This window comes from Corythoichthys intestinalis, chromosome 15 (assembly GCF_030265065.1).
Source record: "Corythoichthys intestinalis isolate RoL2023-P3 chromosome 15, ASM3026506v1, whole genome shotgun sequence".
NCBI classification, from domain to species: Eukaryota; Metazoa; Chordata; class Actinopteri; order Syngnathiformes; family Syngnathidae; genus Corythoichthys; species Corythoichthys intestinalis.
The window spans coordinates 4,990,032-5,006,782 of record NC_080409.1 but is presented as its reverse complement, the minus strand read 5'-3'; the positions used below and the strand labels follow the sequence as shown (position 1 = coordinate 5,006,782).

The following is a 16,751-nucleotide window of genomic DNA, read 5'->3' as shown; positions in this document are numbered from 1 at the left end:
TATGAACTGTGAACTTCCACTTCAAATGGATTGGACATGTTGCACCAGCAATGGCAGTCGATGAAATAACCACCAGAATTAGGCGTTAAGGAAACCTAATAGTAAGGTAATTAAGGTCAGTAAACCCAAAAACAGTGAGTAGGATGTTTTGCATCATGCACTCACTCACTGAAGGATTTTCTGCCAGTTCCCTATCAACATCTGCTGGCATGTAGTAATGTAGATACTATACAAGCAGTAATCACAAAATGGACGAGTTTACATTCTGACTTCATTGTATGTTACATTGTGTATACATACAAGTACAAGAGGTATGATATGTAGCTGTATCAGTTTCACTTTTGTCCATGTGACCCAGGTCTTTGCTGTGGAAAGGTCATGGTGGAGTAACAGTTTGTACTGTCACTATGTTTCAATGTACTGGGAAGCCATTTGACAAGTACTTGGCTATATGTGTAATTTCATGTCACAATAATGATATGGCAAATTACAGTGGTACCTCTACATACGAATTTAATTCGTTCCAGGACCTTGTTTGTAAGTCGAAATGGTCGTATGTCGAGCAGGATTTTCCCATAGGAATACATTATAATTCCATTAATTCGTTCCAAAGCCTAAAAACATACACTAAATTCTTAATAAATACTGCTGGCACTGTTACAAATGGCAATTAAACATAGAAAAACAAATAAGTTATAAATAAATAATTCAGAATAATATAATAATAAGAAGAATAATTAATAATTATTCCTGTAAATAATGTAACGAATCGGATTCTAATATGGCGGACACTTTTTACTGTCCCTGAACGCACCGCGAAGGTGACGTCTCAGTGAGATAGGTCGGTGCGGTAGAGATAATACTTTTGTTTTCTTGAGAGCGGTCAAATGCTTAAGACAATGGGCGTTTTGTGTTGGATAAGTTCTTAAATAAATGATAAAAATGTGACGAAGCTGGCGATTTCCTTGGCAATGTTACCACAATAATAATTGTCACCTTAACTTATAAATAGTGGCGAACGGTGGTCGGAAGAGGACCATGGAGCTGTATTGTTGAGCCAGTTCAGGGACGCGCACCCCAAGCTCATATTTTTCTATAACTTGCATCTTCATTTCAAAGGTAAGCATCACTTTTTTCCTTGTTTCTCCAACTGTATCAACTTTTTTTGAAAACTGTGTTGATTTCTCACACAAGACAATCCACCGTGCGTTCGTTTGCAGTGCTGTCATGTCGTCGTATTTCGAGCAACTCGTCGGATGTAGAAACAAATGGCGGCTCAAATTTTACGTCGGATGTCGAAAAGATCGTGTGTCGAAGTGATCGTATGTAGAGGTACCACTGTATTTGGAATTATGTGTTTGCATTTTTTAATGGCCAATTTAGTAGTAGTAGTCGGTATGTGTGTCCACTTTCATGAACTCCTTCCCTGCCATTGGATCCTTCGACAGCTTTCAACCCTCCTAGTACAAATAGATTGGACAGATGTTCCCTCTAAGCGGCGCACTGCTTGCACATACTCAGCACACAAAAAAATCTATGCAGCGCAAAAAATAAAATTCAACAGAAGCATAATGGCTACGTTCATACTGCAGGTCTGAAAGCACGAATCCGATTTTTTCGTGTTTTTCCGACTCGAGTAAGGAATTAACTTGACGGTCTGAATTGGACAAGTCGCATATAAGTGGACCATTTCAAATCTGATCTGGGTCACTTTGGTATGTGGTTTAAATCTGATCACTGTCACATTTTTCCAGAACGTCGCGGCGGACTGAACTGGCAAGTCTCCCAAATCGGAATTCATGCAGCAATTACGTCATCAAAGAGCGAGAGAGACGGCGCGCTACGGTAGCAGTGCAGCTGTCCGTTAGCTCCTAGCTTGCATTGAACACGGCTTTTGGGAAAGGTTCGGGCTTGGCAACAGTCATAAAAAACTATAAATGGATTGAGGGTAAGTCTGATAATGATCGTTTTTCTCTCTGCTCTATATGAGCAATATTTCAACATTGCTTACATGGCTGAGAGTTGGGGCAAACTGTCCGTAAGTGTGTGTGACATGCACGGACAGTGTGCGCATGCTATCGATTCACAGAAACTTTGAATATAACCATATACGGGGATTATTTATGTATGTTATTTGTGCCCTCTTTTTGGAAATCAAAATATGATCACCCTGGAATGACGGATGACAGCCAGCATGTGTAGTCATTTGTTATGCTGCTTCTGCGCATTCGGGTCTTCTTGCTCAGCACGCGTCGGACTGCGAATTAGTACGCATGCGTAATACTTGAACGGTCTCAATGGACAAAGGCAGTCTGAATGGACACGCCCATAAAACAGATATGACAAAAAATCGGATTTCTGCATTAAGACCTGCAGTATGAATGTAGCCAATTGCAACATCAATAGGACTACTGTTTGTCAGCGCAGCAGTGATGTGTCAGCACGACACTCCGATTGATGCATTCGATACGGCAACGCTACTCGGCCGATTGTCGGCACTGCTGTGATATGTCCGCGCGACACTCCTATTGGTGCGTTCGATTCGGCAATATAACTCAATGAGCGACAGGTGTCCAGCCAATAATATGATACAGTTGACTTCACTTGCGCTACGCAGCCAATCGTAGCATTGACAGTGTTGTGCATCAACGTTTTCGTGTGCTGTGAAAATAATCAAACTGCTGTGGTTCACTGCATACCCTAATCATATGTAAGGCACACACCAGCTCTGGATGCTAACTTTCTCCTTAATAATATTGGAATAAGTTGCGCACATTGAGTGTCACTAGAGCAGGAGAGTGCCGTTACTAGCGAAGTTGACACATGAACACTACCGGCTTTGTCCTACTCTCGTCTCATCCCGTCTTTTCTGCATATTCTTGACCCTTGACACCTTGTCCAATGCAGATTCTTGACTCTTGACAAGGTGATGATGCTGTAACTTTTGTTTGGTGCTGTTCCAGTGAGATTTACAAAGATGACTGCCTGAAGAAGACATCAAAATTCCCTCTGTCCTTGATGATATGGGGCTGCATGTCATGCAAAGGCACTGGGGAGATGGCTGTGGTTGAATCTTCAATAAATGCACAAGTTTACATTGAAATTTTAGACACCTTTCTTATCCTTTCAATTGAAAATATGTTTGTCATTTTACAAGATGACAATGCATCATGCCACAGAGCTAAAACTGTTAAAGCATTCCTTGGAGAAAGATTAATCCAGTCAATGTCATGGCCTGCAAATAGCCCAGATCTCAACCCTATTCATAACTTGTGGTGGAAATGGGGAAAAAATGGTCCACAGCAAGACTCCGACCTGATCTGGCAACTGCAATCAAAGAGAGTTGGCACCAAATTGATGAAGAATACTCAAGTCCATGCCTCAGAGACTGCAAGCCGTCATAAAAAGCTAGAGGTGGTGCTACTAAATACTAGAGATGTGTTGTGATTGTATTTTTTGTGTTTTTTTCCTCATGATTCCATATTTTTTCCCTCAGAATGGAGTGATTCCAAATATATTTCCCTGCACTTGCTCTATAAAATTAACATTCACTGACCAGCAGTGTTTTTTTTTTTATTCATTTCTTTTATTGTTTCTGAATGCTAAAGAGTTGCACTTTTGAACTAATTCATTATTTTTCAAGCTTTTTATCTGAGTTTGTTCTACATGCTAAAATGTCTGAGTGAGTGCTCGTCTGAGACAGGTGATTCCATACTTTTTGCTAGGGTTGTACTGTATGTGTGAAAACCTGGTGTTGTGTATAATATTTAGTCTGGTGTTTGTTCTTTTCAAAGGTCTAATTTGCATTAAAAGTTTTGACTTTTTGAAGAGAAAATGGTTTCTTCTGCAAACAATGAGGTTTTCGAGCTGGCTGTTTGGTAATACAACTCTGCTTTAAGTTTTAGCATAATGTATTTCCCAGTGACACACAACTACAAGGCTGCTACCTACTGAGCTGACAGGCTGGTTTAGCCTTTGTGGAAACTGGTGCTCTGCTGATTGCGATTCTAGATGACCTACAACTTTTTTCCGTCAGAAAAGATATTTCTCTTGAGCCAGCAAAGCACACCTCTTTCAAGATTAAACCACATCTATTCTGAGAGTTTACGCGTTTTATTTTTGTGCCTTCTGTATAAAAACCTACCTATGCAAACAGGGCAGCACTCGCCCTCAGGAATGTAGAAGTTCTCACAGTCCAGCTCAGCGCACTCTGCTTTGGAGCAGAAGGATATTCCTCCCCGGCACTGGCAAAGCCAGCAAGGGTCCATGCGGTACACTTCCCCATCTGAGAACTCCTTTTCGTTATGGACACACTTCGGGGAGACTAAAGAGAGAGAGAAAAAAGAAAAAATGTAATTAACCTTAAAAATATGGCAAGCCAAAAGTGCTGGGCTTTTCCTGTTGTATTAAATGCCTTTTTTCCTTGCCAGTACACAATCAGTGATTGTCCTCTGTTGGCATTTCCCCCCCAAATCGACTGGTTCTGAGAGACACATTAATGGGTGAGGTTAATCATGTGGGTCGGTTGGTGTTGTGTATGTTGGACAATGAATCCCAGGTTATGAGGAGGACTTAATACTGATCTGTCAAGCAGTTAAAATTGTCAGCTGCTAGCTGTGCACAGCAAAAGGAAACAAAAGTGGTCATGAGGTTTTGGCATTAGGTGAATTTGTGTGCTTCTGGCAGGTGGAGTCACTCAATCCTCTCTGCTAAAATATAAAAGTCTTATTTGTTACACCACACTTGTGGAACTAAGTAATGGGAATCATATGAATTTCATGCTCCCAAAAGTGTTAGTTAAGAATTCCACAATGACGTCGGTAGTGTACGATCTGGACTGACCGCATAGCAATTACCATACATGATACAAGACCGTAAAAAAACCATCGGCAGTCACAGAGGCCAGTCGGAACTTAACTGGTTGCTCGGGCCTAAATACCTGACCCACTACATTTTGGCACGTTATATTTAGGTCCCAACCCCTAAAAGTTGGAGCTGAATACACGGCTAACAGTTGATAGGCTGAGAGAAGGGCTACGACCATCTTTTGAAATCATTGGTGAGTAGGGTTGTCAATAGAGGTGTGAGAGGAATTTTAACAATTTTAATTTTTGAATCACAACATTAAATTCATTGAATGTAGTTTAAAGCTGCTGATACAGAATGTGGACTTGCTTTGAACTGTTAACTTGATACTGAAATAGTAGTTTATTTAGGCCTGAGAGGATTTTTGTACAATTTTTGTAACTAATGTACGAAACATTAAAAGCAGCTAATAGGTTGGAGGTGCATCAAAAATCAATTTATAATCCAATCGTAGCCTCTGAATCGTAATCAAACTGTTACAGTGCTGCTCAAAAGTTTGTGAACCCCCTCAACATTTTGGAATTTTCTATTATTTCAACCTGATTTCCTAATCAATCAATTCAGTAGTTTTTTTTTGTTTTTTTAACAGTTGTGTTGTCGAGACTAAATTAAAAAGAGTTTTCATCAACTGATGTAGGTGCAAAATTGAACTGTTTGGTCACAACCAAAACCGCCATGTCTGGCGAAAAGTCAACACTGCATACCACCAAAAGAACCTTCTCCCAACAGTGAAGCATGGAGGTGGGAATGTCAAGATCTGGGCTTGCTTTTCATCCTCAGGACCTGGACAACTCCACATAGTCCAGGGAATCATGAATTCTGAGGAATATTGTCAAATCCTAGAACATAACCTGACGCCATCTGTTTTGAAGTTAAAGCTTGGCAGAAGGTGGATCATGCAACATGATAATGATCCAAAGCATTCCAGCAATACAACCAAGGAATGGCTGAAAAAGAAGAAGATTCGTGTTCTGGACTGGCCCAGTCAAAGTTCTGACCTAAATCCCATTGAAATGCTGTGGCGGGACCTGAAGCGAGCAGTTCATGCCAGACGCCCATCAAACCTCTCTCAACTGACTGCGTTCTGCAAGGAAGAATGGGCAAAAATCCCCCAAAGTAGATGTGAGAGGCTGATTAGTCACTACAGAAACCGTTTGGTTGAGGTAATCTCTGCAAAAGGAGGCGCAATATCCTATTAACTGAAGGGGTTCACATACTTTTGCACACATGATATCTGAGTTTTTCTTAAATCAACCACTTTTGTTAAATAAAGAATGACAATATAACTATTTCTTTTGTTTCAGTCCATTATTTGGAATGTCAGTATTGTGGATTTGGGTATAACTTAACATTTAATAAGGTTATTTTAGTTTGTTTTACAAAAAATCTGACCATCGCTGTGGGGTTCACAAACTTTCGAGCAGCACTGTAGGTACACCAAGATTCCTATCTCTAGCTGTCAACCACCTAAAAAAAAAAGAAAAAATAAGGGTCACATCATTGGTACGCTGGCTCAGTTTCCGTCACCCTTTAGTTCTTGTTTCGTATGCGAAAAGTATTTTTTTTCTTTAAATTATTTGACTCAAACCTAAATTATTAGGTATAATTACATTTATAATAGTGATATACGCACATGGAAAACAATAATTATCAAAAATTTATTTTTGATGCAAATAAATAAATAAATAAATAAATAAATAAAAACGAGAATAAAATATCTGCCCCTCTCAATTTAAATCTGTATAGTTTAACCCTTAAAGGTCTTGAGCCTTTTTTGTGTGTGTTTCTGGTCGTTTTGCTTGTTTTTTTGTTTTTAATACTTTCTATTCTTGTCTCTTTATAGCAGTGTTTTTCAACCGGTGTGCCGTGGCACACTAGTGTGGCGTGAGAGATCATCAGGTGTGCTGCGAGAAATTATCCAATATCGTTTTTTTTTTTTTTTTTTAACGTCGTCGTGAGGAGTTGTAATAGGAAGGAAGGAGTAGGTAAAAGGTTGCAGTAATGTGCAGATGAGCAAGGTATTGCTCGTGTCGCATTCAAAAACTGCTCGGATTTCTAGCCATAAGCCAACTGTTTGTCTGCGACAATATGGACCCCAGCTCGTCTACTGTACATCATTTGATTCAAATCTTCAAGTGTCGATATACAGAAAAGTGTACTTTTCATTTTATCCATATGTGATGACCGTCAATCCTCCCCCTGTGTTTTATTCCAACACATTGTCTAGGACCGCAAGGTGGCTGATGGCTAGAAATCTGAGCAGTTCTTGAACACGACACGAGCAGTTATCCAACCGTCGCTTCAAAACAAGTCGATGGACGATTTTGTTGGCCTTTGTGAAAACACAGAGAAACACGCAACTTTTTTGATAAAAACTACAAAGGTAAATAAATGACAAAGCCCTCAAAGCTGAACTTGATGCTAGATCCAAAAAGTCCCACACTGTGGCAGAGACGTTTATACTACCTGCCTGCAAAGCTATTGTCAGCTAGATACTCTGCCTAGATGCGGTTAATGACATTGCTAAAGTCCTCCTGTCTGATAATTCTGAGCTTTTTCAAGTCTAATTGCTATAAACAAAATAAAAATAAAAACAGAAAGACTGATAGCTGTTGAAGAATAAGGATATCGACTTTGTGTTCATCCAAACAGGCTCAAGTTTCACACTAAGTATAAATATGGACAAATTATTTTTTAATTAAATATACTGTACAGAAAGTAAATTTGGAAAATTTTTGATATGTGGTGTGCCGTGAGATTTTTTCCAATGTAAAAACGTGCCGTGACTCAAAAAAGGTTGAAAAACACTGCTTTATAGCATGTAAAAATGTTGAATATGCCCTGGGTATCTTGCTTGGTATAATTTTTCTCAGCACAACGTCATGTAAATGAACTGCTATTATTAAACTATAAACCTATTAAATATCTGTATGAGGCCAATAAATACACTAAAATAATGCAATTCCGACTTGAAAAATAGGTATACAGATGTTCGCGTCAAGACGTCCCAAGAGAATGCGTGCCCTTTAGTGTCTAAAGTGCACACATACATGGATAAAGATATTTTCTATAATCAAATTAAAACAAAGCATATCTGAAGTTTTCTGTGGTCTATCGAAAACTTGGAGAGGGTTTGAAGTCCTCACGTTCGACTGTTTTTTTTTTTTAGGGCACAAAGTGTCTGGGGAGGAAGATGCAGGCCTATGAGTAACTTCAGACACCCTATCCATGGGATTCTGGCTGCCTAGAAGAGCAAAAGGTGGGACCCAATGTTCCCTCTAATTTTTTATGTGTTAGAGCAGACACACTAGCTCCCTGAGCACATTGCGGACCACAGTAAGCAACATCAGATGTGTACACGGTGGCCACACAACAGTATCAGAACCTGTTCAAAACCTCAGATCATAGTAAGTTACATGGCTTATTGAAAGAATGAAATTACAGCAGCAATTTTCATTATTTTACTTCTATCTAATTGATTTGGCCCACTTAAAATGAAAAAGACCAAAATCTTGTTGTTCATGAGACGCGTACTATGTTATATGTGAGAGTCCTGCTTTAACCATAGTAAGAGTCCTGATTATAAATTTGCAGTGTATACAGGACAGGGTAAAAAAAAACAGAAAAAAATCTCACTCAGTTTCACCGCTTCTTCTTCTGTTTGCACATACTCCAACAGCCATTCCATTTTAAATGAACCACATTTCTTTTTTATATTGGCTTGATGAGTGTAGTATTGCTGCCTGTTCCTTTCGCCATGATAAGGGGTTAGGATTTGCGTCTCTTAACTCCGCTGCACTGTTGTTAGCTAGCTATGGGTGGTGGGTATGGGCAGGGCACATATACTGTACACAACACTATCAATGCTACGATTGGCTGCATAGCGCAAGTGAAGTGAACTGTATCATATTATTGGCTAGACACCTTTCGCTCATTGAGTTACGTTGCAAAATGGTACAGAAAACAATTTTGTTGGTCTAATTAACTAGATTATATCAGTTCTAAAATGAGATACTAATTAATACTGAAGCGCTTGCAAAGATTGGCAGCGGAATGATGCTTCAGTAAATCAGCACAGGAGTCAGGCTCAAATTTCTCCACCAATGGGAGCGTCGCGTTGCGGAATCGAACGCACCAATAGGAGCGTCACATTGCCGTATCGAACGCACCAATCGTTGTGTTGCGTCGACACATCACAGCGGCGCCGACAAATGTCCTAGTTGCATTGCCGAATTGAACCCACCAATAGGAGTGTCGCGCTGACACATCACTGCTGCGCTGACAAACACTAGTTTTATTGACGCTACAATATGTTTCTGTTTAATTTTATTTTTTGCGCATAGATTTTCTTGTGCGCTGAGTATGAGCAAGCAGTGCGTGATAGCGCACACGCGCATCTTAGAAGGAACATTGGTTGGGCCATCTGCTTGCCTTGATCTCTAAGACAACGCGTTTCAAGAGATTGTTTTTTCCTGAAGCAGCCAAATTTTAAATAATGACCACAGCCAAATTTTATATAATGGTAAATATTTTATGTTTTTTTTTTTTTTGTATTTTTTTTTTGTTTACTGTCCATCTACGATATCTGTACCCATGTGCTGCTAAAGGACACCAGAATTTCCCCTGTGGAGATCAATAAAGTATCATCGATCCGTCCATCCGTCCGTCTGTCTATAAGATGCCACGTGATTGATCACGCAAAAAGGTCAAAAGTAAATAAATAAAAACAACATTTTGATATGGCCCTTAAATTGTAAAATAAGGTAATATTATTGTGAAAAAGATTTTACAAGATAAAAGGCGTTTTTCACGGTTATTTTTTCATGTCTTTTTCTACAATGGCCTTTTCATTTCATAATGTTTTCCAGCTCAATGAAGCTTGTGCTGTCAATCAAATACATAAGGCTGAGTCGGTTAAGGGACTGGCTGAATCGTGGAGTCTGGCTAGCTGCGCTAGCATTTGGTAGCATTACTTTCAGAGTCCGAGAAGTTGTGAACCGGTTTGATAGTGACGAAAGGCCTTTACCTAGCCTGAGCAAGGATTATTGATTAAATGCTTTCTGGAAGTTTATGTAATAGTTATTGACGCTACCAAATGCTAGCGCAGCTAGCCGGACTCCACGATTCAGTCAATCACTTAACTGACTCCGCCTTATGTATTTGATTGCCAGAAAGCAATTCATCTTGCTGAAAAACGACATTATGAAATAAAAAAGCCATTGTGGAAAAAGACATTATGAAAGAGATTTCTTTGTGAAAAAATTGTTTAATTTTGTAAAATCTCATTGTGCTGAAAAACGCCATTATGAAATAAAAATGCTATTGTGGAAAAAGGCACTATGAAATTTAAAAAATACTTTCTGAAAATCACCTGTTACGTTGTAAAATCTTTTTCATACTAATATTACCTAATTTTGCAATTTAAGGGCCATATTACACAATTTGTCGGTTAAACATCATAGTGGTATTTATTTTAAAATGTTGTTTTTTTTAAAATTTAATTTGGACTCTTTTGGGCTTCCATAGGCCTAATCATAGGACTTGTGAGGGTTAAGACACAAAGCAGAACATTTTGTGCAGTAAGAAAAGTGCAAACATAAGAAAAAAACGATACTTCTGTGCTATGTTCTAGGGGTGCAGGTATCGATTGTTTTAAATTAAAGTGCCTATGACACCAAAATGCATTTTTATTTCATATTTCACGTGGTATTTTATGCTCCGTAATGAAATGGACCGCTTGGATGTGTATAGACCCTACCCACGTGACGTCACAACTCCTTCCTCCTGACTGGTGCTGCCCAATTGTCCGTCAACACATCATGTTTCCTTTTTACGGCTACGTATATTCCTCCTATTTACGACGTGTTTTTCTGCTCGTTAACATTAATAATCAAAATGGTGAAGGCGTGTGTGGCGGTCGGTTACAATAACAGAGAAGATAGACGGAGAAGACGGAGAGACTTGAAGTTCTACCGGATTCCGAGAGACCCGGAGAGAAGAGAGCGAGATGGCTGCTGCAATTCGACGAGAAAACTGGGCTCCAAACGATTACCACAGATTATGTAGTAGTCATTTTATATCTGGTAAGATGCATTTAATATATATTTAGAGGGTTTTGGGCTGACAACCACAATTAAGATCATTGCTAGGCTAATCGCCGACAACATACACGTATGTATGTAGTGAGAGTGCTATCGCTAAACCATATAAACATTAAAAGCCCTAACTCCATTGACAAACGACATGAAATACATTAGACTTGACAGTGGATGTTAGCAATAACAAAAGATTTTGAATTGAAAATTTCGTAACTCACCTTTCCAAGCACAAGATAGATTCCTGCCGAATTTTCGTGGACGAGGACCTATTTCACCCAACCAGCAACGAAGTATTTATAAGCCTCCAAGCTCTTAAAGTTTTTCAAACTTTCGTGAGAATAGGCTGATTTTGTGTGGACAAGATAGTTGTACAGTTCAGGGTAGCTAGCAGATGTCAGGCAAATACGGCGGAGACAGCGGGTCGAAAAACATCGATTTAGGCATCAAATATGGATCTGGCGAATGGATAAACTGAAGCTTTTCCACATAACGCCTTTTATGCAACGCATCAAGTGAGTTTACGGCATCCGAAAGCACCGGGTCTTCCATGAAATACATTATAAATTGCTCGATCAATTGAGACCATTGATAATACAGACACAAAATGACGGACAAGTGGGCGGAACCATACAGCGCGCACGTGATTTTGTGACGTCGGTGGGTAGGGTCTATAGAAGCGATCATTTTATTTATTCAATTTTTGAATCCCGCGCCACGAAAATGGGTAACTTCCTGTTTTGAGGAGAAATGCGAATGTGACATCTCCCGGATCAGCATCTCACAATACAACATTGCTTTATAGCATGCAGATGGACTGTGGATTGAGCTGATTTTGCGGACTAATTCATTTTTTGCATCACGCCAGCCATATGTGCTGCAGGTTTTTGTTGCTGCACCAGGGAGAGGCGTCTGAGCTGTTTTGTGTGTCAAAAAGTTCCCGTTCACCCTCAGAGAAGGGCCAAAACAAGTCCGACAACTGTGGGACCATTGGACTTACAAGAAAGTGAGTAAACATTGTATTATGTCAAATACTGGGATCATGGCACACGTTTTAATACGGAGGTGGCTTGCATATTGTGGGTGACAATGCTCCTTGTGCACAGAGAATGCCACTTGGCCGACGACCAGCGGCTTGTTGCACACTCCTTGGTCCTTCGCATGCCCACCGGGAGAGCGCTATACTCAGCTTATTGCCCTCTTCATGTGTTCTGTCAAAATTTCCACCCTGTTAGAAATTGCAACTTTGTGTTGAAAATGGCTGCAAATACAGTGATTACAAACTAAACACTACAAACCTTTTTAAAATAGAGGACGTTTAATCATGGACGGACATGTAGAAAAATTCTCCTCAGCCACATGCTGCCATGTTAGCTGCACAACAACTGCACGCTGCTCTCACTGTTTACGTCTTCGCCGTATAGTTAAGCATTAATTTACGCCATAGTCTTGTTGACCATGTGGCAGCTATGCACTTCTCCGACCTCCCCGGCAAACGAGCTCCCTCGCCTGCAACAGCGGAGCGACGAGCTGTAACTTGCTTGCCGTCGGAGGGTTGCTGATCGGAGTAGACAATCGACAACCCTGCATGATCCGGGGTAGTTTTGTGTGATTATTTTGCTTCGAAAGGTGAGAATAAGACTTTGAAACATCACTCGGTTTGGGTTACCATGTTGGCTAACTGTCACGCTACCTGGTTTATTTACGCCCTCTGAAACCGGGGCAGGGAAATGACAAAAGCCGAACTAACTATGGTGGCATAAAATATCGTTCAGGAGGTGCAAGAAGTCGACAGTTTTGACCATTATGGAGTAATTTTGCCACATCGTACTGAAGAAGTGCATTTTTAATATTTCATATTGTATTTAGCACAATACTGTTATTTGTCATGACCATACTATTTATTTACCAATTGGGGAAAAATACTTGGATAAAAAGAATATCCTGTAAAACTATTGTAATAGAGAGATTGAAACAATGGCATTTTGTGGTTCTCTTCGTCACATTTATTCTGGAAAATTCCCCCTCAATAGGCTGAATTCTCAATCAGATGAAACCGTGACCCTGCCGACATCATCCTCCTGTTGGGGACGCTAGAGTGCTATAATAACAGGCAGGGGCTAAACGGCAGATTAACTCATTCACTCCCAGCCATTTTCACCGGTGCAACCCCCTTCGCTCCCAGCCGTTTTACTGGATTTTGACTGATTTTGCAAGGCCCACAGAAAATTCTGTTCTATTGCTATATAAATACAGAACCCACCAAAAGAAAGATTAGACTCTCTTCTTTCAGCAGGAAAAAAAGTGAGTTCATTTCTTTTACCATTCTTTAGAAATCTTCATTAGAAAATAGCTTAGTTTGAGCAATTTTTTCATTTTCTGATGAAAAAAGAGAAATTAAGCTTTTTGTGAAAGCATATATTTCAACCATAACTTTGAATTTAACACAGCTATTTTTTGCTTTAGTTACATCCCAAACATCTGAATAATGTTTTTCTTTTACAAAATAACAGAAACAACAAGACAAATAGAGCTTTTGATAGTAAAGCAACAATTTATTTACACATAACTAACTGTGAGATGACGCTGTTGTGGCCGCGACAGCCGGGGTAAACATTTCCCTCATCGCCGCCTGTCTCTGCTCGGTGAGCAGCACGGACTCAACGGTATCGTCCGCTGCACTGGCGGTTCCGGTCGTTCTGCTCGGTCGTCCGCCGCCTGGCATCCTGGACGTCCATTCGGTCGTCTTCCGCCGGCACCCCGGCTGTGCGGCCCGACCGTTCGTTCCGTTGAATCGGGGATGCGGGTCTTACCAAATGCGCTACTGCTATCCAGTGGCCAGTTTTATTGCTTTAAAATGGATTTTCAGCATTGTGCTTTGGAGCTAAGTTGAATCAGAACCCAGAGATGTCTCTAATGAAAAAAAAACGTAAAAGACGTATATATACGTCTTTGGGACACTAAAACAATTAAAAATAGAACGTATTTATACGTTTCTGGGAGCAAATGAGTTAAAAGACTTAATTTGTCATCATCTGCGCTTTGCCAAATTGTTGTATATAGTCGAATCGTCTCAAAATATGATTCTAATTCACATAATAACGCTATTTAAGACTTTTTTTTTTATCCTGCCATAGGCACTTTAAGGAATCGATTAATCTAACAATTACTTCGTCTGAATAATCGAGTAATCGGATTAGGAACATTTAATGCGTTGCAGAATAAATTTTAGGAGATGTAAATCAAAGGCTTGATAAGGTTGCACTTTGTAACGGTAACTTATTACTTTTTAAAAGTAGATTAACAGAACTGGTCCCAATCAGGTCAATGTTTGTCCAGGCTCCTAAAAACAAGTTCTGCAAGTTTTCTAACACTCAAGCTGAGCTCCATGAGAGCAATTAGTGTGGTGAGCTCACCCTTCTCGCTCAACACCAACGTAAAGTTCCAGAAAATATGAGTTGTCTTGAACATCTTCTACACCCATAGCTGAATACATGGGATGCAGAAGTTGCCAACTTAATTTTCAAGCCCCAGCGGATCTAGCAGAAACAAACACAATCATAATTATTTTCATACATCGCCTGTTTTCCGTTTTCCATCTAATCACACAGAATCGTCTTTCCAGCCAACAATGGCACAAGTCTGAAAACAGGTGGAACATGGTGTCACTGCAGACCCGGATAAACCGCAGCCAAGTGGGACAAACACAGCGCCAAGCGGGCAATGGAAACACGTGAGTCATTCCAAGAGTGGACACAATGTGACAATTAGAGCATGTTGTGTTTCATTCTAGTCTCTGGCATATCCTTGGTCCTCAAACGTTCCTTGTCGGTACGCGGGTATGATTTGAAGATTTGTGAGTTCACCGAGGCTATTGCTAAAAAATAGGGCTATTATTTTAGAGACCTTTACAGGGATAAGCGGTGACAACAAGTCTTGGTGCCGGTCCTCGGTCAATGTCCCCGTCCATTGAACTTTGCATCACGACGCTCAGGCATGCATGGCTAACAGACAGTAGAGGTTGCACAAAAGGCATCAAGCCTTACACCCAAAGAGCAGCAGACACTTGTTATCAAAACACTGATCCCACGGCCCCCACGGCTGCCATTCAGCCCCCGCCGGCCTGCCGGACTCGATTACCCTCCCGGCTGGCAGAATGGTGCACATAAAAAGCATTCCCATCAATGAACTGTTGAACCTTTTCCCTCTGGACGTGTGACCAGACAGAAACCCTTTGACACTGCACTTCTGTTGAACAAATTCATAGTCTAAGCAATTTTCTGGTCACTGGGCTTGTTAAGTCCATTAATTCCACGACATGGCACTCATTTATACATGTGGAAGGACCAGAATGGGAATTTGTTCTGTTGGTAAAACAGCGAATATTTGTTGAGAGTGCAGAGTAAACAAAGCACTTGCACAGGTCCCCTCCCAGCCTCATTGGCTCTCTTGGGGCCTGAAACATGAAGAGAGATTTGGAACTTCCATTCTGGTTTCCAGTGTTGTGATGCTGGGCTTCCATAGCGCTTTCAAAAAAAAGGAAAAGGCTGCACTAACAGCAGTTAAAGTCTCTGAGGAAGTTACAAAATACACTTATTGTGTTCTTGGATGACCGTAATAAGAAAAATGTTACTGGTCTATAGCTTGACTCATTCATCTTTGTCAGTTCTCTTTAGGTGGCTAAAAGACTGATTACAGCACTTTCAGGACAGACTGACATCATCAAGTTTGGTGTTGCATGATTTTTATTTACCCTCCACTTGCTCCAAGATAATATCTCTTGGGTTTACCTCGCTGAATACTTTCATAATTTCATTGACTTGCATAGGGCAGAAAACACAGACAAGACTCAAAAAGCAGTTTCTACTCTTGCATCCCTCTTAAAAAACTGCTCTATTTTAAGTCAAAAGACCTGTTGTGTTTTATAGAACAATATGTCTATAGCTGCCATAGCAGATTTATGGCGCATTAAGCCTCCAAACTATTTTTAATTTGTCCGTTTTACACTGTAAACCCCCATTTACAGACGTCGTGCAACCGCTTTTGTTTCAACCCAGCCATAAAAAGAAGGTAAGTAATTATAGTTTTCAAAATGTCTGTCATTTTTAGCTTAAAATCATTAATCGATGTCTAATATTTCGTTAAAAAAAAAAAAAAAAAAAACGCCTTTAAAAAATTATTCATTCCCATATTTTAATTAAGTCACAATGAAAACATGGTGTCTGTAAAAAAGTCACGGAAATCTACCACATAACTATCACTTACCGGTAACTGTTTCTTTTTTTTGTCACTGTCGCATTTTGTCCGATATGTTAGATGATAAATAATCGATCCAAACAAAGAAAAATTGAACAAAAAAAAAGTTTGAAAGGGTAAATATATGAAAAAGAAAATCTCAACCACTCCTTGATGTCTGCGATTTCTGCATTGCACCCCTTGTTATATGACCATGTTTTACCCATAAAAATCCCCCAAGAATTCCGGCTGTGGCCATTCACATCTGTGTCTTGACACTAGATGATACATGCTACATTGAGTTTTTGGTTCCAAACAAGGTAAGTACGCGATAATATCTTGTTAAAATCGTGGCGTCTTTAATTATGCTCTCGCGTGCTCTCACCTCCAGCGAGGGTTTTGCTGTTTAAAAACTTTTTTTTTTTTTTTTTTTTTTAAATGCCCTCCAGTTAAAAATGTTTCTTCCCCCAGAAAATTGAGATTTTAAGCTTTCCAATGATGTATCATACATGCATATGGGACAATTTTGAAATTTGGCCAAATTGGGGGTCTCAG

At 39.9% G+C, this 16,751-nt stretch overlaps 1 protein-coding gene across 1 annotated transcript in view; it reads right to left on the bottom strand.

The window, feature by feature from the left end:
* crim1 (cysteine rich transmembrane BMP regulator 1 (chordin-like)) overlaps positions 1 to 16,751 on the bottom strand; it is a 127,475-nt gene that overhangs the window by 64,537 nt on the left and 46,187 nt on the right. The window contains exon 5 of the mRNA XM_057859292.1: positions 4,145 to 4,324. Coding sequence (XP_057715275.1) covers positions 4,145 to 4,324 — 180 coding nt within the window. The remainder of the gene's footprint in view (positions 1 to 4,144; positions 4,325 to 16,751) is intronic.